General features: G+C 42.3%; 3 protein-coding genes across 4 annotated transcripts; all 3 read right to left on the bottom strand.

Moving 5' to 3' along the window:
• Window positions 1–178: 178 nt before the first annotated feature.
• LOC137291801 (uncharacterized) lies at window positions 179–10,639 on the bottom strand. 2 transcript variants are annotated; one of them, XM_067823332.1, is made up of 2 exons: window positions 9,950–10,639; window positions 179–3,628 (listed from the first exon to the last, which is right to left on the bottom strand). In XM_067823332.1, exons 1-2 carry the CDS (start codon window positions 10,257–10,259, stop codon window positions 1,284–1,286), a joined length of 2,655 nt encoding a protein of 884 aa, XP_067679433.1. In that variant the 5' UTR covers window positions 10,260–10,639; the 3' UTR covers window positions 179–1,283. The 2 variants fall into 2 exon arrangements, with proteins under 2 accessions (XP_067679433.1, XP_067679434.1); XM_067823333.1 differs by having other exon boundaries at window positions 9,946–10,500.
• Window positions 10,640–13,500: 2,861 nt separating this feature from the next.
• Window positions 13,501–16,378, bottom strand: LOC137290943 (uncharacterized). Its single transcript, XM_067822162.1, has 2 exons — window positions 15,515–16,378; window positions 13,501–14,958 (listed from the first exon to the last, which is right to left on the bottom strand). Exons 1-2 carry the CDS (start codon window positions 15,777–15,779, stop codon window positions 13,526–13,528), a joined length of 1,698 nt encoding a protein of 565 aa, XP_067678263.1. The 5' UTR covers window positions 15,780–16,378; the 3' UTR covers window positions 13,501–13,525.
• A 3,869-nt stretch (window positions 16,379–20,247) lies between these two features.
• LOC137291799 (uncharacterized) lies at window positions 20,248–25,140 on the bottom strand. Its single transcript, XM_067823328.1, has 3 exons — window positions 24,978–25,140; window positions 23,353–23,815; window positions 20,248–22,882 (listed from the first exon to the last, which is right to left on the bottom strand). The coding sequence occupies exons 2-3, from the start codon at window positions 23,780–23,782 to the stop codon at window positions 20,823–20,825; spliced, it is 2,490 nt and encodes an 829-aa protein (XP_067679429.1). The 5' UTR covers window positions 23,783–23,815; window positions 24,978–25,140; the 3' UTR covers window positions 20,248–20,822.
• Between the last annotated feature and the right edge of the window lie 459 nt (window positions 25,141–25,599).

Here is a 25,599-nt window from a genome sequence, read left to right as displayed (position 1 = left end):
TAATTTTACAATATTTCAACACCTTTTGATGGTACAGCCACTAACCATTCTTTAGTCAGTTATTCATCTAAACTACCAATGATAACATATTTATCTTTTTACAAACGATTTATCAAAATTATCTAGTACTTCTATGTCTTTTAAAGGTCACGTGCAACAAAAAACTCAAACATAATTAAAACACAATTATCACTTGTTCATGACATATAATACACATTGTGAACAAAAACCCCAACCAAATAACAAAATTATAAGCGTGCAATTGAGAATCAATTGTGCAATATTTTGTAATTGGGTTTATGTCCCTCGAAACGAAACATCTGTGAGACCAAACCCAGTCAGAGCGGGTGGATGTGTCCTCTAGTGTATCGAAGTCTGGTTCATTTGCCAATACACTGACTGTTCACTGTTCATTTTCATTCATAAACAAACAGAAGCTGTCAAATATACAAAACTTTCTGAATCGGAACCAGTCTTGCCCTCCCTAGGATTTTGGCGATGTCATCGTATTTGATACTGATTCAGGGCATCTGTTCATAATAAAGTCACTGCCGCACATTCCACTTCGCTTTGGGTGGATATGTTACATTTTTTGTGCTGGAAGGGAAATATGAGTGAATGGGTGATTATGGCTGAACTGAACCGCAAAGTAAAAGAATGAGTGAATGGGAGAGTATGGTTTCACGCCGCTTTTAGCAACCACAGACGGGGACTCGACTCTAGAAACTGTCTCCACACATTGTATTCATGTGGATAATTGAACCCTAGTCTTCGACGTGACGAGCGAACGCTTTAACCACTTGGTATCGCCCTACCGAGGAAAAGAAAATGTACGCTGGGAAACTGTTTCAGAGTTATATCTGTGAAATGGAGATCTGACGAACAGAAGACTGAAAGACTAGGAATTACATACTACATACTTAAGGTACACAGCAAAGACAGGAGTTTCAAATACACTACTATTGAATAACCATTCGTTGTTTGTTAATCCGTAGTCACCATACACAAGGTCGTATACCTTTGACGGACAGGATGTTCAAAGTGTTGTGCTGCCGTTTTGGCAAGCCAGAAACCTGTAAATGTGTGTTCGAATCCAGGTTCACATCGATTATGTCACTCTCTGACTTTGTCAGCAATGTATCCAAGTTCTTGACCATGACGTGACATGAATCATTTGGGGTTCCATCCAATATTAAGCTGAATACTGTCTCAGACAGGGCCATATGCTAAGTCACACTCACTGTACACGTAAATCCATGCAAGTCAGCAAACGAGAAATGGTGTCACAATTTAAATACCCCAGTTTTACAGTTTTGCATAAATAAATCGATCATTCTCTTTTCAATGTTTGAAATGGAAGGAAATCTCTGCTGCAAACCATCTTCACCCATGTCAGACAGTTCACGGCCGTCTATGTTATTTTCTAACAGGAGAGCCAATGTTTTTTGTTTAACGCCTCCTGCCTGCTTCAGCTTGTCATGCACTTCTGTAGCAGACATTGCAACAATGGTGGGACTGTCATCTGCACCGCTGTCCATCATGCTGGTCCTCGAGTCTGCAGAAAAAGAAGCACACTGCCCTTGCCCTATACTGTCAGGAGCTTCATACGTAACATCCTCTTTTACGTCTGGCTCTGATGGAATACTGGTCGGATTCAAAACAAGATCATCAGGCCTTTCATACACCACATCATCTGTGCTAGACCTGAGGGATTGGAAACCAGTTTCTTTCTTCTTCTGCCACATTTGCTCTACTGGTTCGTAAACGTCATTTCTAACTTTGGAAGGTGGTGAACAAGTAACATGCTTGATTTCATCAGATGATTCGTAAATCACATCATCTGTTTCAACGTGATGCACTTCCTGAGGGTGAGATACATCCCTTTGTTTCTTTGGTTTGAAAAGAGGGACAGGAATCTGATTCTTCTTCCATTTATTAATGGACATATCCTCATCTGTACTCATTTCCGGCCTACCAAAAGTCTTGAATTCTATCTTGATATCATCACCCAAATGCCCTGAATGACTGGAAGGGGAAGCAAGGGCTTCCGAAACACTGCCACTGTCACCCATTTTAAGCTGCCGGAGACTTTGTATGTTTTCATACTCCATGACACGCTCTTCTTCTGAAGGCAACGTTGCTGATGCACCTCTCTCAGCGAGGCCACCTGTTTCAGAGTATGTAAAACTTCCTGCCCTTCCTGCTTTAAGTCCATCAACACATGTGTCTACTTGGCCCTCACTAGAAGCACTCAGGTCGGATGTGCTTACACGCTGCCACAAGTTAATCTTGTCTGCTAGGTTCATGACCTCTTCAGATTCGGAATCATCGCTATTCAAATACACCGGAACTGTCAGATAGCCATTAGTTGTGCTTATTCTTATTGTCTTTCTTGCTTGAACCTTTTGATGTCGTTTTGGATTAACATAGCCGGGACCACACTTTGGTGGAGTAGACGGTGGAGTAAATGGTGGGGTAGATGGTGGTGTAGTAGACGTTGGTTTAATCCAAACAGGCTCATAGGCCGCTGATTTGGGTTTGTTAGATGCTGGTGGGGGAGCAGGTTTCCTGGGTGCTGGACGGACAACTAATGTAGGCGCGGGACTAAATCCAACTGCTGCGTCTAGGTTCCGATCTTCATGTTGCAGAGATTTAGCAGGGTGAGGCGTGTTCGGTTTTGGTGGTGTTCTAGGTGGAAAAGCGGGTGTCACGTTATGACTTGCTAGATTGTCAGGCGTACGTCCAGTTGGGTTCTGTGGTTTCGGAAGGACTTTTGGAAGAGATTTAACCTCTGTGGGTGGAGAACATTTGTGTTTGATTTCGCTTCCTTTAGAATCAACAATGATAGCAACATCAGATTTGGGTACAGTAAAAGTTTCGCTGATTTGTTTATTCCGAGACATAGGAGGTGTTGACTGGTTTCTGGTCTCTTCCGTAGGTAAACTCTGAGCTACCTTGATATTCCTCATATATCTTTCTGCATTTTCTTGACACAAGTCTAACGCATTTTTATAGCCACTGCTGTTTGTGAGTGAACTGCCAGATTTGGCTACTCTGAACATTAGAGGAATGCTGGTTGGAACTTCCAATAGTATATTCCTCAGGTTGAAAACTGAGGAGATGATGGCTGAAGTTTCAAGATTACATTCGTTTAAGTTCAAAACTCCAGTAAATATACATGGGGTCAGAGGAACTCGTCCGTACACTAACTTGACCTTACACGGCAATGAGTGGGAGTCTATGACATCTTTAATCTGCATTATTTTCTGTTTTTGCGTGTTCTTGTACTTGACGATGTAGAAAACGCCCGCTGTATCTAAGGGAAGCATCACCTCCCGGTCTGCCTGGTCTGAGCATAACAGATATTTTTTTTCACGAGTAACGGATTTTGAAAATATGGATTTTTTCACTTTGCTTGTGGCCACGTACAGGTGGCCCATTCGCAGTACATCGCCTGGGTAGAGGACTCGTGGTTGTAGGGAACCAACGTTTCTCTGTATCTGCGCTGCTTGCACTTCGTGTTCTCCGCCAATCAGAAATGTATCACAGTCCGAAGAGGCAAGGTTCGCCACACTGCCATAGTGGGGAATAGGCTTCTCAAAAGACGTCAGTTTAACAGCAAACCATCCTGTGAAGGCAAACGAAATGTCGTTATCAAAAGTATACATTCAAGGAACAGATGTTTATATTTATAACTGCAAACCATCCCATGGAGTTAAGATAATGGCGTGATCAAAATATATATTCAAGGAGAAAATGTTTGTACTTATTTGCAAACTATCTTGTAAAAGCACAGGAATTGTCGTTATCAAAGCTATACATTCAAGGAGAAAATAACAGTACTTAACCGCAAACCATTTGTTGAAGCAATTACAAGGATCGCTGTTATCACAACTGTACATTCAAAGAGAAAATTATATACTTAACTGCAAACGATTTCTTGAAGGCACAAGGATCGATGTTATCAAAACTATACATTCAAGGAGGAAATAACATAACCGCAAACCGTCCCGTGAAGACAGTTACAGCATGGTCTGAGAGAGTAGAAGCGAAAACAATATGGTTCAGAGACTGTTTTGTCGTAAACGTCCCTGTTGACGCTTTGCATGGGTGCCCTAACATCCCTACAATTTTAACGAAGATTCAAAAACACATGTTTTCTTGAAACAGTCGGTATCGTACTGTCCACTCAGCCTTTATCAAACATTTCTTCTGGTCATCGATCCACCATCCCCCAATCCACACCCCGCTCCTCCTGACATCATCCTAAGAAATTTGACATCTAGGCTTTAACCAAACCATACAGAATTGCGGTAATTATATTTAACCATACAGAATTGCGGTAATTCCATTTAACCAAACCATACAGAACTGCGGTAATTCTATTTAACCAAACCATACCGAATTGCAGTAATTCTATTTAACCAAACCATACAAAATTGCAGTAATTCTATTTAACCAAACCATACAAAATTGCGGTAATTCACTATAACCAAACCACACAGAATTGTAGTAATTCCATTTTACCAAACCATACCGAATTGCAGTAATTCTATTTAACCAAACCATACAAAATTGCGGTAATTCTGTTTAACCAAACCATACAAAATTGCGGTAATTCACTATAACCAAACCACACAGAATTGTAGTAATTCTATTTAACCAAACCATACCGAATTGCAGTAATTCTATTTAACCAAACCATACAAAATTGCGGTAATTCACTATAACCAAACCATACAGAATTGCAATAATTCCATGTGAACCATGTCGTGCTGTTTTACACTGATAAATGACCTGAACAGTCCGAAGTTACTCACAATCCGTCAAAAACAATATCGAAGGATTGCTAATGTCACTATGACACGACAAATACTAGCATAGTGAGTCACTTTATAACGATCTTTGCATGACACATTTTCTTTATCGCGTTTACTTACTAACCAGTTCAGCCCAAAGCGGATATAACGTAACGCTGTCTGTGTTAACCGTTACGACAGTGCCCATCGGTACAAACGTACAACACCAGAAACAGGGTGCAGAGGTAAACAGCGCCAACATTCACATCATGCTTACCGTAATGTACTCACCATATTAGTAACCAATGCATGCCCCAGGTTGTCGTAACGGGTGAGTAACGGGATCGGGTGATCAGATTGGGGAACTCTATCTTTCTGTATCTTTCTATCTTACCCCTGCTCAACCCTGAATCCTTCTCTCCCGCCCCTTCCCCCTACCCAATGTCACCATAACTGGCTACCCAGTCCATTCCGACGCCTAGTATGAACGGCATAGGTTGCGTGCGACCAGGTCCACCCCGATATCCAAGGGACGCTAATGTCGTGATTGACATTGATTATAGCATCGCACGGATCATGATTACAATAGCAAACGGAGTTGTACATAGCTTGATGCCTGTGATATTGGTCACGGAAACCAAAGCTCGAAACATGTACGCCCAAAACAGGACGGAAGACAGCTGGCATCTTAACACGACTAGGCTTTTTACATGTGGGTGTGGGTGTGGGTGTGGGTGTGGGTGTGGGTGTGGGTGTGGGTGTGGGTGTGGGTGTGGGTGTGGGTGTGGGTGTGGATGTGGGTGTAAGTGCATGCTGCCTCTCAGCCCATATACCTTTACCGTTATTACCAGTTAACGGTGTACTGGAATACATTTTAGCAATAAAGTGCAAACGTAATACTAACCAGAAGACGTTATAGAACGACCGCTTGTTTCAAAGTATAACATTAAATCATTCATGGTATGACGAAAGCACTCTGTCGATATGAAACACTTACATGACGACATATGTTGGATTATGTTTATGATTATGTTTATAATCCCACCCCCCACCCCCACACACACCACCACCACCACCACTTCTCTCTCTCTCTCTCTCTCTCTCTCTCTCTGTGCAAGCTTTGTGTTACTCGGAGATGCGAAATTTATACTAGCTTATGAAAGCATGACGATGCAAAACACAGCCATCTGCGTTATGTTCATTGTCACCTTTTGGTAGTAATCGTGTTTTCTTACTTCAGGAACAGGCTAGAGTGGGGTGTAAGGGACATGATTGACCGAGTCGTCGCGGGGACCTCTTATGCAGTCCAGACACTTATTGTGAATTTGAAACCAGGATCGCCTGTGTGCTCACATCAGACGGTTCCAGACCCGCGCTCACTGGTTTCAACACGATGCACTGGGGTACTTTTAAAGGGGTCGCTCGAAGACCCGCGTGAAGCTTAAGAAGCGGTTACCGTGTAAAACCATAGGTGGTAAACGCCTGGGCTTGCCCTACATTATAAATGGTACAATTTTGAAAGGCATTTGACTCCTCATTTAACATAGAACACTAAATCCATGCATTACCTCCCAACATCTTCGCTAACACCTCTCACCGAATTTACATGCGGAATATTTTGTCATCATGGTTAAGTCATAACTTAAGAACGGTATTTGTTTGAATACATGTAGATCTCTGCTTTCGGTCCAAATTAAACTGAGCTGTAAAGTCTACGGTACCCTCACATGCAATGTACATAACATTTAATTTAATAGACATCTTATGCACAGTACCTTTCCTTTAAAAAAATTGTATACATTTAAGATTGTATGTATTTCTTTTGGAACATTATTATCTAAATGTGGACGCAATTTCAAATATCTTTTACGTTTTAACCAAAGGGACGGGCGATTTTAAAGCCGTTATATGATAATGTCGTATTTATACGACATCGCATCGAGTGTGGTATACGAAATTGGCGTCGAGGTCAAGGTCATTTCACTATTCATAGCGACACGGATTATGACACACAGGCGCCTGTTATATCAACATGTTCCAGAAGAGTCTTAAGGGTTCATTGTGATATCAAACAGGAAGTACTTAAATCTGCTTGAAAAGTCGGCCTACTTCATAGAACATCTAAGCCTCTGTACTCTGCTTTGGAGTATACATGTGTTTCAAAACACACCGCGTTGTCATGTGGTCTTGCAGATGGACTGTCTGCCGAAAGATGGGAAGGTCAATGGTTCGATGCCCAGTGAGTGAATGAGTGAGTGAGTTTAGTTTTACCCCGCAGTCAGCTATATTCCAGCTGTATGGGGGCGGTCTGTAAATAATCGAGTCTGGACCAGACAATCCAGTGATCAGCAGCAAGTGCTTAGATCTACGCAAATGGAATACGATGGCACGTGTCAACCAAGTCAGCGAGCCTGACCACCCGAACCCGTTAATTGCCTCTCACGACAAGCATGGGTGACTGAAGATCAATTCTAACCCAGATCATCGCCGGGACGACTCTTACCAAAAACGTTAAAATGTGCTACTTTTTGTCACCATGCCTGGCTATCGGTCTTAATGGCCAGTGTGAAAATCCATTCATTCGTGTACTCCTCGATCAATGACACCAACACATATTCAGTGAAACCTGCCTAAACCGAATTCTGCCAATACCGGACCAAATGTAAGATAAAAAATTGACTATCAAATTATAACTGCATATTTTTGACACCAAGAGACATAAGTCTCTCCAGAATCGGTCTTGTAATACGGACTGTTGTGCTATATAACCAGTCTAAAATGCCGGTCTCACGCCAGTCCTGTTTAGACAGTGTGTGTGTGTGTGTGTGTGTGTGTGTGTGTGTGTGTGTGTGTGTGTGTGTGTGTGTGTGTGTGTGTGTGTGTGTGTGTGTGTGTGTGTGTGTGTGTGTGTGTGTGTGTGTGTGTGTGTGTGTGTGTGTGTGTGTGAAATACTCGTAAGTCTCCGTTGAACAACGGGCAAATGTATTTTGATATATTTAACCAATCGGATGGCCCGAATAAGTTTTTGCGGGTCTCTTCAGATCACTTGAATGTCAAGGTCATCTATGGCCGACAAGTGAGGGTGATTACCGGTATTTTTTGAGAAAATACCTGCTTACTGTCGAAGAAATGGTATGCAGATGTTGCAATAAGTATTTGGAATACTGCTGCCGGTCGAATCTAGCCCTCTCCACAGGCGCTGTCAACGTGGCATGAATTAATATTATTAAACGAATTTATACCTGTCTTGGGCGATTCATGATTTTGGCGTGAAATTGTGGAGGTAGTTGTTTTCGATGAGGCATGGTGTATAACTTTTGAAATTGTGGAGGTAGTTGTTTTCGATGAGACATGGTGTATAACTTTTGAAAAAATGATACGATTGTGACCATTTATAGCTCGTTTTTTAGGAAAAATCATCTAATGTTCGATCCCCAGGCTTTGGCGGGGCCTGTAAAATATTTCACGAGGTGAAATCTAAGTTTGATTAAGAAGGGTGTGGTTTCGTCGTTACATCCCTTCCCTTTTATATGGTACTTGGGTAGGGTCTATACATCTATATGTCTTTCTAACACTGTTTCTTAGCAATGCAAGCCACAGTATCAACCAAGTCAGCGAGACCACCCGATCCCGTTAGTTGCCCTTACGACAAGCACGGGTGGCTGAAGATCAGTTCTAACCCGAATCTTCACGGGTATGTTTTCACTATTCAAATACGGGGGTCACGTGTGTAGGCAATGTGTGAAATAAGCAATAAGCCAACCTTACCTTTACTTTGGGTCCATGAAACAATATTTTAAGTAGAAAAACATCAAGATAGTTTAAAAAGCAAGGGTCAGTAAATTATTCATCTACTTTCAATACCCAAGGAGATTGTAAACGTGAGGAAACACGTAACGGCTCAAACAATTATCCGGAAACCTGCCCTGGGCCAGACAATCCAGTGATATCTTATATTTTGGAAGTCGCACAGGGTGTGTAAAAGAACGGGCACCTAGTGACGTCACCGTAACTGGCTTCTAAATCCAATCAGATACCTCTTACGAACGGCAAAATTCTAACCCGGATCTCCAAGGGACACTAATATCGCGACTGACATTCATTATAATATTCCGCAGATCTTGACAACAATAAGAACGTGAGTTATACATAGACTGACGCTTGTGATATTGATCTCGGACACCAAAACTAAAAAAAAAAACGTACGCCAAAAACAAGACGGAAGACATCTGGTATCTTGACACAAGGCCTTTTACGCGTGCGTGCGTGCGTGCGTGCGTGCGTGCGTGCGTGCGTGTGTGTGTGTGTGTGTACAAACTTAAAACTAACCAGAAATGAAAGAACGATCGCGTGTTTCCAAGTATGGAACACCTACATGACATGATGTAAGTTATGACATGTATGATTATGTTTATAATTATATGTATGATTATTATGTTTAGGATTACGTGTATGGTTATGTTTATGATCTATGAAGTAAACGATTGGTTCAACAGGTATTGAGGTCACCTAACGTCAGAGGTCGTGAGGTAACCTAGCGATGAGAATGTTCGATTGTTACGCCGAAGACATCAGGGTTCGGCTACTGAATTAATACTGTATGTGAAGACCATTTCTTGTGCTTACCGTGGTGATTAGATGACCCACAAACTACCTCAGTAACCCGCCCAGCTAAACTATGTTTACTCTGCCTGACCTGAACATGTATTATTAATATCTATTACGGATGTGTGTAGCCTAGTGGTTAAAGCGTTCGATTCCTTTTATAATAAGTAAGAACCAGACATTTCCCTCCACGTGATATATCTGAAAGACTGTGTTAATGCTTCCTTCTCCCCATGTGTAATATTCTTCAGCAACAGCTTAATTTAACTTCCTTTCCCTGTGAGACTATGGTCAGACAGTCAGTCAGTTAATCAGTCAGGCAATAGTGCTTTCACTCACACACAAGAGGCGACTGTGCTTGTCGTAAAAGGCGACTAGCGGAATCGGGTGACTTGGCTGATACATGTCACCGGTTCCTAATTGCGCAGATCGATGCCTATCACTTGATTGTCTGGTCCAGATTCGATTATTTACAGGACGCAGCTATATGGCTCGAATATTGCTGAGTGCGGCGTTAAACTAAATTCACTCATTTACTCACCTACCTTTGTAGTCTTCAGGTATGAGAAGGGGATTCCCGACTTCCACCGTGTGTCCAGTTTGAGGATCAATATTAAGACTGGTTGCTGTCACCTTGTTACACTTTCGCTTCTGATACAGCAACAGAGGCTGGAGGAAATCAAAGTTTGATTGTTCCGTGGACATGTCATCATTGAGAGTATAGGCACACTGCACCACACGAGGGAGAGGGTACTTCTGTAGAATGTCCTCCAGGGAGTAGGCTCCAACTTCCCACTGGAGGTTCGGCTTGGCGACAGTTTCAGGAACAACAACCTTTGGAGTTTTCTTCGGCATTGTGAGAACCAAGGCAAACTGTAACTGTCAGACACAACTCCGTTGTATGTGTAGCTGTTCACGTGAACCACACCTCCCCTCAACGTCAACCATAAATCTGCGTTTTTTTAAATCGATTACATCTGCATAGTGACTGTGGAATCTCCACCTGCCGTGTATGTCTGTGTCACAACCTCTGTGTCAGTATCTCCGCTGTTGTACGTATGCATCTACTCTGTCAGGAAGCAGAGCTTGTAAGCACGCTGATATCATCTTTCACCGGGTGTACGTATCACAGCACTAACCCGTTTATTTTTGTAGCTTCCACAATCTGTCCAAGCTAGAGAGGCTTTGCCTACACGAGCGAATCATTGAAATATCGGGAGGTGCCTGCATAATGTATCGTATTTGTATTTATGTTACGCATTTATCTACATACAATCGCAAGTCATGTGATGGCTATAGTTCTCTATGGGATATACACGTACTTATTGAGAGGGACGCGATTCAGTTCCTGCTTCGGTTGCCCACAGTCGTCTCCACGCTTGACATTCCGACCACGTCACAAAGACACGCTTCTCGGTTTGGGTTGGCAGTTTAGAGCGTATGGCCCCTGTCGTGGATTGTCAGTGGTTAGATTGCTCAGCGATCTGATAACCAAGTAGGTTGCATTTAGCAAACCGGTCTCGTCAAGTCTCGAATACTTATCAACCTAACAACCATTTACAATGGCGGGCGCCTATCAGATAGTCTTGATATACCTGTAACTCTTTAGTGAGTGAGTGAGTGAGGAACAATTGGAACAACAGACATGGGCTTCACACATTGTATGCATGTAAGGAATCGAACCCGGGCCTTCGAATGACGAGTAAACGGGTTAACCACAAGACTACCCCAACATCTGCCATATAAAACCATATCGTTTCAATATTCCTGTAAAAGGCATAATCTGCTGGTTGTTTACAGCAGTGTTACACCTACATGATGGAGAACTGTACATAATAGCATCAACGAAAATGGAATGGCTTCCACGAATCAATTCAGGGAATTTGACCATCCTATCCATTAGACGTCTCTTTTTACAAGCATGGGTTGGTGAAAACCGATTCAAATTCGGAATCTACTCCGACGGAGTGTTTTAAGTGAGTGAGTGAATGGGTTCGGTTTTACGCCTCTTTTAGCAATATTCCAGCAGTATTCCAGCAATATCAGGGTAGGGGACACCAGAAATGGGCTTTAGACATTGTACCCATGTGGGGAATAGAACTCAGGTCTTCAGCTTGACGCTCTACCCTCAAGGCTACCCCAGCGCTCTGAGTTGTTAGAGACTACATGTATGACAATGTAGGTTAATACAATTTCCCCTGAAGTGGTAGAGGTTAGTGGAACATGTAAAGCGTGACACTACAGGGGACTACCAGGAAGTTGAATGACCCAAACCAACACAGGCTAACATAACATAGTGTACTGAGATCGGCTAAAGGGAAGTGACAATTCTCTTATGTGCACAGATTCTTACAGGAAGACACGAGGCGGATACAAATATAGACAAGTGGGTAATGGTATACAATTAATATGACAAGGCAGAAGAATCAGTAAAGCTGGTACGAGGAGAGACTATCAAGAGGACGATTATCTGACAATTTGTAGGAGATATGTGGAAGGAAGTATAGCTCAGAATCGTACTTCTTGGGGCCAAAAGTAAGAACATAGCTTATAGTATACTTCTAGAGCTAAGAAGTATATCTGATATTCAGATAGCCTAGAGGGATGAAATCTATCTGATACGTTAGGGCTTAATAGGAGTAATTATAGCTTGTACTTCTAGAGGTTAGTTGGATGGAGTATAGCTTGTACATACAGGGGCTAGCAGGAAGAAGTATAGCGTGTACCTACAGGGACTAGCAGGGAGACGTATAGCTTGTTCTTCTAGGGGCTAGCAGGAAGAAGTATAGCGTGTACATCATTGTTGTTGTAGCTCTACTTAAGTATCATCTATGACAAACCTGCATGTCACCCCACACACGAACGCAACTCAACATCGTGGTGTTTGGATCCTACTTAATTGTTGAGACTGTGTTCATCTCGATCTCAGCAATGACGGTGAATCATTCTTGATTCCGATTGGTTTACTCTTAGAGTCAAGACTTGCTCATAAAAAACATGAGGGTATCCACAAACATCGATACATGTGCTATAACCCCATAGCATTAATTCTTCTACGTTTGATGTCAAGAGAACACCTAATCAAGGACGATCTGTAGAGGGTACACTTCATTTTCACTATAGTTTCAAAAGTGTTTTTATATGAAGCCTTCAGGACAAAGACACTCCTGCACAGCAAGTCAGCTCACTTATCAACCTAGCTATATATAGACAGACTACGGAAATGTGCTGCAACAATATGAAACACGTGGTCAATTTTATTATTCACTGTGTCTAGGTTTTAAAGGGTACACCTCCAAGATGATGGTACATAAATATGCCATATATATATATATGTGTGTGTGTATATATATGTATATATATATATATATATGTATATATATGTATATGTGTGTTTAGATATATATATATATATGTATATATATGTGTATATATGTATGAATGTGTGTGTGTGTGTGTGTGTATATATATATATATATGTGTGTGTGTGTGTGTGTGTGTAAAAATGCCTTAAATTGTATATGTTGCATATATGTGTGTGTGTGTGTGTGTGCGTGTGCGCGTGCGCGTGCGCGCGCGCACACACACACACATACACGTTATTTTACAAGCTGCTGCCTGTGGTACATATCTCATGATAAATTATCAATGTGTGTATATACAAAGATCTTTGCCATGGGTCCCCTCAATAGATAAATGCTATATCATAGTTCAAACCTAAACCGGGACATGAATGGAATTTACACATTTCCTTTTCCACTCCCTTCAGTGAAAAGCGGTTCTGAGAAATATCTGTCCCAGTCTGCACTATTTCCTTCAAATCAGTTCACTGTTCTCTCTTGACTTTGTTAAAAATAGAGATTCAGTCAGGCATTTGTTGTGGGTTGGCCTGTAACAAAGTCTAGAGATGCTAGCCAAGGTCATTCTGCAGAAGGAACTCCTAAAAAATGTCTGACACTAACATCTGTACTATACACTGCATCTTGAAGCATATGTATTGAACATAATCCTTTGAAATGTACACTGAGCAAAATTAGAAATTGTTTCAAAGAAATGAGCATCTGCTTCCGACCTGATTTATTTATTTATATATATATTTATATTTATATTTATTTATATCTTTACGTTAAGCTGTCATCTCCGAATCCAGAGTCTGCGACAGACACACGGGGACATTCCTTCGGGAGGTGGTAGATTCGGCGATGGCCATCATCGAAGTAGAACTCCTCCACCATGGAGTCCTTCTGTACTGGGACTTCATAATCAGAACTTGTACTGTGTATTGACAACTTTCTCACATCCTGAAAGTCCTCGTCGCTGTCGCTGTCGCTGTGTAGACCCCATTTCTGCAGATTAACATAGTCATGTCCATCATCGGATCCTTCCGACTCACCCGTTGCCTGATTTCCTGACTTGGATGATGCATCTTCAGATGTGTTCCTCATTGTAGGATTCCCATCCTTTTGTGAAGACTGTCCCACTTTAATAATGGACACATGACGCGGCTTTGATTGAGAATACGACTCGTGAACTGGTGTCAAATAGTCAACACTTCCTCCTTGGTTTGTTGAATGGAATGTCGGATGAAGATAATCATCCGCAGCACTGCTTTCTTTGACACAGGGTCTAGGTGCAATATCAGGAATATCATCCCACTCTTCAGAGTCATAGCTGCAATCCCATTCATCGTCACTGACAGGATCCTCTGGTACAGGCGGGGGCCGGAACACTTCAGGTAATGATGGTCTCTTTGTGTAGATAGGTCGAGGTTTAATATCTGGACCTTGAAATGCACCCTGTCCCGATGTAACTGACCTGTCCAGATGGCGCTTCTGGGCAGCTGCTCCAGGAGCATCTTCAGGAACTTTCCAGCCTCCAGGAACAGACACGGTGCATTTAGGATCTCTTCTGTCAGTTCTGCGGATCTTGATGGACTTCATGAATGTTTCTGCCTCTTCCTGACACAAACGAATCGCATCCTTATATCCCTTATACTCTCGCCATCCACTGTTCATCGTGGCAATATGGAATCTCAGCAGAGATGATTTGGGTATTTCTAACAACGAGTTTCTCTGGAGGCTGACTGTGGAGCACACGATAATAGGATCTCGACTCTTGTGCGTCAGTTTCATCCATCCGTGGGAAGAATCCTTTTTCGCCAAGCCTTGACCAGCCACTATTTTGACAATGCATGGTATCTTTCTTAATACATCTTTAATCTGGAAAATGGACTTTTTGTGTTTCTCGATCTTGCTGGTGATGATGTAGAACAAACATTTGGTTTCAAAAGGAATGTATATGTCTCGATCTTTTCGATCTCGGCATTGCAAATAGGTTCTCCTGCCAAACTTGCATCGGCGTCCCATTACCAAAACGTCACACGGGAAAAGTTGCTTCGGTGAAAGATAGTCATTCTTCTTCTGCATGACTTCCAGTTGTTCCCGTCCACCAATCAGAAAGGTGTCGCAGTGAGACTCGGCCAGATCTGATGCACTGCGGTAGACAGGGACGTTGTAATCCTTCCTTGTCTTCACATCAAACACACAAAACCAGCCTAAGACAAAACAAATCGGAGATTTCATGATTGTCATTGAAAAGATTTGAAAATGAAATGAAATTTGGGGTTTTGTGTGAATATATTGTAAGTTGCAAACGCATGTCTTAAATAGGGTCTGATGATAAGAGTGAATTTCCAACATGACTGTTTCATTATGAAATGGAAAGCTCTATCTGTATAATGATCTAATCGAGAAAACACGCAGACTAAAAGTAAGTGAGTAAATTTAGTTTTACGCCGCACTCAGGAATAGTCCAGCTATATGGCCGCAGTCTGTAAATAATCAAGTCTGGACCAGAGAATCCAGTGACCAACAGCACGAGCATCGATCTACGCCATTGGGATACGAAGACATATGATGCCAACCCAATCAGCGAACCTGACCACCCGATCCCGTTAGTCACCTCGTACAACAAGCATGAAAGTACTAGTAAGACAAAGGGTTCATAATGAAAACACATTGTACAATAATTTAGTGACCTCTTACGTTCTTATTTTCCTTCCCTGAAAATGAGTATACCTGTCAACGCTCATTTGGAATAACAACACAAACCTTCATAAGACGCTGGTATTTGGACCTTATCTCCGGACTCTGCCATGAACATTCCTCCTTTGCCCCCCTTCGACAACCTCATCCCATGGGCTACATGTACATCGGCGCCCTTATACATGAGACACGGGGCCCCGCACCCAGAGTCACCCGGTTTACAGAGACTGTGATCACACACGACGATCTGCGGAGGATTCAGATTCCTTAAGATGTAACTCATGGAATAGCTCCCGGGATGCCATGTCAGTTTCTCTGGTTTCTTTGCCATTCTCTTGCAGATAGATGGGTTATTATCTGTACACTCACTTTTGGAACTCAGATTATACACTGCCCAATAGGAACGCAGCCGTTGTAAGTGATAGCCAACGCTGTAATATTTGGACCAGACCTTTAATCGAGTTGATGATTTAAGAAACAGTCCTACGGGTATGTCACGTGATCAACTGTTTGTCTTTGAAACTTGAATACATTTCAAAGATCCCGGTTTCTTAAAGGCAGTCAGTTTCGTATGATGACATTCAACTCTCTTCAGGAATCTTTCCGCTTGTTTCTGTCAGGTTCGAGTGGAAAGTCTGTTCCTCCAGGGGCCTTCCTCCAGTTGTCACTGGGGTACGGACAATTTTAGCAAAGTCAGTCTGTAGATCTGCACAAAAAAGCCCTATCACGTCAAACTCCTTTCAAGTAAGACGGTGAAAAGTAAACAGTTAACACAATGGTATGGTGGATCCAGCAGGAGTCAGTTCTTCCAAGTCCTAACCTCGTCTCTTGGTGTTCACACGTACTTATATGACGTGAAACATAAACGCTACACAAATGCGTAGCTAAATATGTGATATCCAAGACACGAAATAACACAGGCGAACCGCGGCGCGTCCTCGTTGTTTAATGAACTGGTTTTGTAGTTTTATGGCATTCTATAATTCTACTTCCTGGTCTGTATTGTATGCAAATGAGACAGGCTGTGGAATGGGCACCCATCTGTAACCGGCGTCTGCCTGTACCCATATGTCCGGGTATCTCTCTCCCATATATATCATAATCGCCTCTGCATTGACAGTGAATACTGGATAGAGTGAATATACCTGTTGTTGCATGAGGTGGTTGATAAATGGGTTCAAACTTAAAACCATACTCACTCACACTCTCCCAAAGGTGAAAGTGGCAGATGCATATTTACCATTGCATCTTGTCATCATAATGGATCCATAACATATTTCCAAACTTGTCCATAATCAATTTGCATACCTCGAATTGCCCAAAGCTCCCCATGCTTTCCATTTTCCCATACCTCCGGGTTAGAGGAGACTTATTATCATTAAGCTAGACATAAGTAATTTTCGACACGGAGCCTTGAATTAAAAATGTCTTTGTTTAAGCGGTAAGACTTTCCTTTGTTTTCTAATGCCGAATACAACAGGTAATAGCATAGACTTCATGAAGTGGAAGCATGTGGTTGTGTGGTGTGAAACTTATCAGCCCTTTCACCATACCTGGTATGTACCCACCCACATATCAGTCCTTTCGCCATAAAAGGTATGTACCCACCCACATATCAGTCCTTTCGCCATAAAAGGTATGTACCCACCCACATATCAGCCCTTTCACCATAACTGGTATGTACCCACCCACATATCAGTCCTTTCACCATACCAGATATGCACCCACCCATATATCAGTCCTTTCGCCATTAAAGGTGTGTACCCACCCACATATCAGCCCTTTCATCATATCAGGTATGTATCCACCCACATATCAGCTCTTTCACCATACCGGGTATGTATCCACCCACATATCAGCCCTTTCACCATACCAGGTATGTACCCACCCACATATCAGCTCTTTTCATTACATTCCAGCAAGTCAACAACCTTTTGACTTACTCTAGGCTAAAAAGAATATATGAATTGCTGGGATGATTTATTATTTCGTGATGGGTTTCCCCAGACTAGGAGCTGCAGAGAGATGTCGTGACTCGTACACAATGCCCCGTTAACGGTGCCTAGAGACGGCGTGACCTACACGTATGTGTGTGTCCGCCTCAGTTACACAATACATAGTCCTTGAGTCTTTCAAAGGGTGTTATTTCAAACTTGCTTTACTTCGTTGCTCTATTGTAGGTGCTCGCGAAAACCTGTTTGCTTATTTGTTGGATGTGAGCGCCGACATGACGGCTGAAAGGACGGAGTTGGTTTTAGATTGCACGCATTTTGATTTGCTCTAAACAGTAGGAGCCATACTGCATATTCGTAAGATTGATATTGAGATCTAAGTCGCATAGGAAAACGTTGTCACTTTAGAACGTTGGTACAGACATGTCGCCGTACCTGAAGATGTGATTTGGGCAAATATTAAGTAATGGGTAATGGAGAAAATAGTAACTGGGTGGTGAATATGTGGTACTTGATCCTGTCTGTCACGAAGTAACAAACGGGGTGGATAGTTCAAGTCGGTGGTATATATAGGGTATAGGGATATATCATGTGGGTGGTGGGTATGGGGTATAGGGATATACCAGTTGGGTGGTAGGTATACGGATATATCATCTAAGTGGAATGGATGGGATATAGGGATATATAAACTGAATGATAGGTATGGAGTACAGGGGTAGGTCATCTAAGTAGTAGGTATGGGTGTATGGGGATAGATCACCTAAGTGGAATGTATGGGATATTGGGATATAGCAACTGGGTGGTGGATATTAGGTATAGGTATAGTAGCATATTATCTAATTGGTAGGCATGGGATATCGGGATATATCAACTGGGTGGTAGGTATGGAGTAGAGGGACTGATCATCTAAGTGGTAGTTATGGGATATTGGGGATATATCAACTGGATTGTAGGGATGGTACAGGGATATACTTGGATATACTTGCATGTCAGTCAAGGTTAACTCGCCGTATGGCTTGCATGAAGTACTGGGAGCCAGAACTCCCTCGAAATAATCATGGGATAATTAGCATTGGGTTCCTTATACTAGGCACAGGTTTTCCAACTTTCTCAGTATGGAATACTCATGGGTGATAATTATGGGGTATTGGAAATATGTATATCTTGGAATACCCAGTATGAATTTGGTACAAAATACTCAGGGCACGTTGGAACATCTGTGGGGCGAACTGAGGCCGTGTATGTCTTGGAACACCCACAAGTACCTGAATACACAGGTGACAGTTACGTGGTACTGGTAAGATGATGGGTATGGTTGATGTCCGGCAGCCACAGAATTAGACCTTAGAACTGGTCTAGCTGGAGTACACTCGGGGATGCATATATCGTGTATCGAGTTATAATCTCGATATAGAGAGGAGTAAACATGGGTTATTAAGGAGCTAGACTCGGCCTGTACAACTGAAGGATAAGACTGAATGATGGTTCGTCTGGGTGGCAGACACCGGAAAACAATCCAAGGGACGTAACTCCTGTTCAGCAGTAACCAAGCAAATCGTCCCGCCTTAACGGGCCAACTTTTCAATGTCTAATCATCACCTATTACCGTACAACATATTGCTTGCATTTTGGGATTTAGATTTTAGATTTATCAATAGTTCAGCATTTCTTTGTTATGTAACACCACACACAGTTCTGACCCAGCCAGATGGCAGTCTTTTTCTAGTCCTCCAACGCACAATTTTCAGGAACGATACCCCTTCAAGTGACCCGAACACCCTGATTACCCGAGTTGCGACATGCCGACACTATACCAGTAAATTAGTCATCGAATGGGATGCTGACTGGGTGCTTGGTCCGTCATAATGCTGCTTATAGCTGCCAAGAGCTGAGTAGTATCTCAAACTACACAGTCTGATAATTTGATTTACCTGAGCCAGAAACAAAAGACTACGGTTAAAAAGAGACCACTCATTCTGGATCAATGTTTTCTCTGAAATATACAACCAGTCTAAAACATTTCTTAATATCTTCCGTTCGTTATAAGCGTGTTGGTGTATAGTTAGTTTGGGTGGAGGATAAATCAAATAAAGAGATTGTATAGTTTCTTACATTCGTACCAAAGATTCATGCTTCTCATCAGTGGATCTCGTTAACTAGAAGGGTGCCTTTGCCACTAAAATCCCTAGATAGACAAGTAGGTTTAGAAAATGTTGTTTGTCTGGGGAGCGAATGCTTAGTGTTTTGATTCCTGGCTGTGTGATATCAACATGCGTTAGAATACGCTACTTGGTCTTACGCTGTCTGGCAAGGGATGGTTGACAGGGAGTCTATGTACCAGTATGTGTCTATATTAAACTGTGATCTCAGTGGATCTCCTATGTACACTGGGACGGTGTAAACAGCTACCCCTCCTCCAACCCCAAATCCCCACCCCTCCCAGCCTCCATCCTTCCCCATACAAAACCCTGCACCGAACGTTAAATACGCTTTAACCGTACCTCGCCTCCAATGTTAGACAGAATCATCCTGAAAATATAGGCTTCACACACTGTATCAGTGATCACTTCAACCCGGGCTTCATATTGTTGAGCGAAGAATGAGTGAGTGAGTTTACTTTTACGTCGTCCCATTATTCCAGCAACATAGCGGCAGAGAACATCAGAAACGGACTTCATACATTGTACTCATGTGAGGAATCTTTGGGAATCGGATCTTCGACGTGGAGAACGAACGCTTTCACCGCTACCCCACCGCCCCTTTGAACGAATATACAAACTGCAGGACGACTCAATAATTATGTTTCCTTATTCGTGAATCCCCCAAACCCAGTACCATTTGCAAGTATACTATATAAGGTTTATTCACTTTATACAATCATCATTCATCATCATACTGAGACATTTGTCTTATGTGTTGACAATTTCGAGAAACGATATGTAAAATGAAGCATTATTCTCCTGTCTGTAGTTTATATACAACACATAATATTGCACGGTGCTATATTGGAATGTTATTCTCTAGGTGTCAGCCAAATAGGTATCATTGGTAATATTGTAAACAAAACAATGTTTTAGCATCATTAGGAATACATGAGTACGTTAAGCGTAAGTAACGATATACTGAATACAATTTGTCAATTAAAATACAATGAACTGATGAATCAGTTAGTCATGTCTCGTTATACCGAACTGTTCCCATTATCGAAGTATACCCACTGCATATTGTCATGTCACCTCTTGTCTCGAAATAAACGATATGAGATGACAACTTGTCTTCAAATGAGGCTCCACTGAATATGGACACAGCCTTATGGCAACCACCACTGCATTAGGAAGGCGACACGTGATATTACTGCTTACGTTCCTCTGAATATGAAGTCGTCATCACGGCAGTCAAAGTGCATCACAGATCACACACTATCACCACAGAATATCTGACTCATCAGCTGAGAATCTATGCTCCATTTCTGGTTTACCTGTAGACCCAACAATTTTCATACTGGGTAAAGAAATCCTCTTAGCGATGTCCTGGTGAACACTGGGTGGACCTGTTTGCGCCTTGTGAATGTCTCTCTCCAACTTAACGCGTCCCTTTCTGTCCAATACAGGCTTCATGTATCCGTTATCATCTTCACTGGAACTGGAGTCAATCATGAAAGATTCCCCAAACCTACCAGCACCTCCATCTGAACTGGATCCTGAAACAGAACTTGAGCTGAGGCTTCCTCCCGAGTCAAATGTGTCTTCCGGTGGATCAAAGTCAGGGATGTATAGTGAGTTAAACCCATCACTGAAGTCACGCAGTTCTTCAATGTGTGTGTTCTTCTTTTCGCTCACATGTATTGTTGTGACATGAGGCTTAGTATATGTATGTACATCTAAAACCTCTGAGAAAGTTACCGATTTTGTTTTGGACTGCTTAGGATCTTCTGTAGGAGTGGCTGGCTGGCTGTCCTCAATAATTTTAGGGTCCCCGCCTACAATGTCTATGGTGGAATAGAATGATCCTGATTGTCTAGTTTGTCTCTTATCAATCTTTTCGCGGTTTTCTTTTTGTTTCAAATCAAGGGCTTGTGTTGGTGCCGGTACTCCACCCGTGACAACCTGACCACCGATTCCTTGGTCCAGATACACGTGGGTGTCGCTCAAACTGCTAGTGGAGGAACTGTCGTCATCTTTCCCTGAAGTTGCAGTCCACACCTCTTCATATGCATTCGGGCGAGGAGGTCTACTTCTCTTTGTGTCAGCTACATGTGAATTAACTGAAGGCTTTGGTGACTGGATCTTCTCATTTCCATTGGATGGCTGTGTAATTTCTGAAGGGACACTGCTGAGCGAGTCGTTTCCTATAACACCATTTTGTTGTGGAAGAGATCCAGTTTTTTTCCCGGTCACTTTAGAGCTTGCGACATCCAGTGATAATTTGTGAGAACCATCAACGGGTTTTGCTGCATCTGCTTTGGGCTCTTTTGGTATGGTCGGCTCGGGCATTCTTGGGCGATTGTCAATTGAGGATCTTCTGGGATTCTGAATTAGGTTAGTCTGTAGTTGAGGGGAGACCACTGGTGCTGATTCTACTTCTTTCTGAGGCTTGCCATTAGTGGAAGCTTGAACTCCTTTGCCGTCATTTACCGTCTGTGCCTTCCCCTGTTTGATCTCTGCTTGCCGCTTTGGTGTAGTAGGAGTTGATTTACTTTCAACAGTAGTCAATGCGACAGCTCGCATAAGAGTTACGTCTGTCTTTGTTGGAGTGTTAGTTGGAACAGGAACAGTATTTACTACCGGTGATGCAAAGGAGATTCCAATCGCTGTCACCTTTTCTTCTATGGGACTCTCTGGTTGACGAAACATCTTGATTCCTCTCATGAACATATCACCTTTGTCCTGGAACAGATTCAAAGCGCTGATGTATCCAGGATTCTGGCACAGCTCCTTGCTCTGAACAGCAACGCGAAATTTGTTAGGGATATCCACTGAAAGTTCATGCAGTGTATTGCTGTGTTTAAGAAGAGTTGAAGCGAGAAGCGAGTGATGTTCTTGCACATTCTCCAGGACCATGATCTTGGTGAATACACCTTGTCCGGAAGGCTCTCTACCGTACACAAGTTTCACAACACACGGGAATTTATGCTTCAAAAGGATATCTTTTATTTGCATAACTGGAGTCTTGTTGGGTCTAGTTTTATTGCTACAGACGTAGAAGGTCCCTTCAGCGGCCACAGGAAGTAGAACTTCCCGGTCATTGTCATCCACGCAGTATAAATACTCCTGAGGTCCGTCAAGCACTCCCATTTTCAGAATATCTCCAGGACAGAGGTGCCTTGAGGTTGCCACGGTACCGCCCACCTTCTGTGCTGCCTGCACGTTATGTGTACCACCGATAAGGAACGTGTGACAGTCAGACATCGCCAGCTGGCCCACGTTCCGGAAGTGGGGGATAGCTTTCAGTGACAGGTCGGATCCAAGAACTGCAAACCACCCTATTGGTGAGAAACAGAAACTATGTAACCTTGACATGTTTCATGTAATAACATACATTATATATTCAGGGATTGACCTTATTTTTATTTTTATTTTTTGTTTATGAAATCCAAATCAAGGTAAAAAAAAACCCCTCCTGCTATGCACTCCTCACAAGTGTTTATCTCAGTATGTCTTGGTCGATGTCTTGTATTCCGATAAACGGAAATATTTCCAATTTATATGAAGACGTAAAGTACAATGTGGTAAAAGGTGGGATTTCAGAACCGAGAGCCTGGTTCAGCAAGGTTTGGAAATTAATTCATCCTTGTTTTGACTTAGTGGCAACCATATTGTGTTTTCAATTTGACATTTTTTTACACAGCTATGTTAATTATTTTGCTGAGCACTTCATATATTGGATTACACTCAGCCTGCAGTCCAACATAATAAACATGCACTTTCATGTATGCGTAGCCATTTTACCGACCTTTGTAATCTTCAGGAATAAGCAGTCTGTTGTCCGTTTCCAACAGAGTCTTGCCATCTCGTGAGTCAACAGCCAAGCTGCCAGCAGCAACCTTCAACCCATCCTTCTTACTGTGAAGCATTAGCAGCTGTCCACAATCAAAGCCCATGGTCCCCTTTCCAAGGTCGCAGAAGGTATGGTCGCACATGACCACCCTGGGCAGGTACAGGTTCCTGATGATGTAATCCAGGTTGAACATCCCAGGCTCCCACGTCAGGTTTGGCTTCGGGACAGGGAGTGGTACCTGAGGGGATGCAACCTTGGGTTGGCCGCCGTGCCACGTCTGGCGGTTAGCATGGGGCTGCTTACCTCCCTTCAGTGCATTCAGCCTCGCGCCTGCCTTGCTTCGTAAGGAACTTGGAGCTTTGGTGGGTAGTTTGATATCCTCCATTTTGATTTACATCATTCGCTGCTGGTTAGGATCCTGAAAAAGTAAATAGTTATGAACAGTATTGATTGCGATTCGTTTGATTGTTTCGATTTGTTGACGCCACACTCTGCAATATACCAATTGTATGACGGTTGTCTGTATAATAGCAAGTCTGGACAACCCAACCAAGTGATTCGCAGTATGGATACAGTGAGTGGAATTAGTTTTACGCCGCACTCAGAAATATTCCAACTATATGGCGGCAACTTGGTTACAATGACACGTATCAATCAACCAACCTAGTACGAGAATTGTAGTTTAATGAAGTTGATCTTTAAGTGACATAAGTTACATGATAATCTTCATGCCCTGACGCGACACATGAGACATATCGTCCACAATACCAGACTGGTCAAACTGGCTTTCTCAGCTTCGTCACTGCATGCCAACATTGTTATTACTGTGTTATTGTTAAATAACTGTTATTATTGCTCAAGTCCACCTTATATCAACACACTCGTTTGGATATATTAAGTTGCGATGTTGGGTTTTATCGTAATGAATGTTACAATTATGAAAATGATGTTCTGCATTCTGTAACATGTCTTAACATTGGTGAGTTGTTGTTTTCCTTCATACCTACATACATTCTAAAAATAGGTAAATGGAATAACAGTTACGGCTAATATTAGATATGCTTACATGTGCTGTTCTTTTCACTTATCGCTTTAAAGGGGGTATTTAAGAGACAATGTTTAGATTATTATAGTAATGTCAAGAAAGTACCGCAGAATGTAAAGAATAATATACTTCGTGTCATATCTAATAGGTGAGGTCATTAGTTTTGGCATATTCGTAACTAGAAGAATATAGAAAATATCATTAATCAATATTTTCCAACGTGTGATAATCGAGTTATGACATGACAGGGACTGTTCAAGTTACATTTTGAATTTATCGACCGTCAGGTTTTCAGCACCACACAAGTTTCAGATTGTGCTCATTTGATGTGGCCGATACCAAACTAGTCATAAAATACTACTTGGTTATGTGGCAAAAGGCCGCGAGTTTAAGATACAGAGACCGACTCCTCATCCACTGAGGTATATCAGAATGTCTTGTGTATAAACAGGTGACTATGACACATGATATCGCCGATAACCTCCCCCATCCCTATTCACGCCTATGAACATTTGCTGCATATTTAATTTCTTACCTGGTTACACCGCAGTCCTACCCGAGCGACAGCATCACCTGTCACTCACCGACAAAGGGAGATAATCACCCATTGTTTTGGCAAATGAGCGCTGTATGAAATGGGCCACAGGACCTGTTCGTGGATTCACAGACTTGCCTGTCTCTCCCGTGACCCGGGTGGTTGACGGGATAATAATACCCCCTGCACACCTCTGCTCCTTGTCACGCTCTGGTTAACCGCTGCTCCTCGAGTACATATTTTCAACCAACCTGAACTTGCACAATGAGATGGTGACGAAGAGAAAAATATTCTTTTCAGCACATGTATTTTGAGCGACCATTAAGACGTCCCTGCTGTATCTTGTGAGATAAATATTGTGCCGTTCTGAATCAAACTAAATCGTGTACTACGATGTACACCCTTTCACTGAAATGGGCATCTAAACGTGATGCTGCGAAGAACAACCATGGAGCGCCGTTCGACCGTTTATGTTGAAAGACACTATCGCGTGAAAAATGCAAACTGAATGTCCCTGTGGTTAGGTTTTATGTAAATATTTTAAAATTTAATTTTGGCTCTTTTCAAATATTTATGCAGCTTTCATCTCCACGACTCAACGACTGCCGGGCTGGTGTTCAGG

The sequence above is a fragment of the Haliotis asinina genome, chromosome 7 (genome assembly GCF_037392515.1).
Source record: "Haliotis asinina isolate JCU_RB_2024 chromosome 7, JCU_Hal_asi_v2, whole genome shotgun sequence".
NCBI lineage: Eukaryota > Metazoa > Mollusca > Gastropoda > Lepetellida > Haliotidae > Haliotis > Haliotis asinina.
Note: the sequence above shows the minus strand (reverse complement) of the source record. Positions and strands in the feature narration are given on the sequence as shown.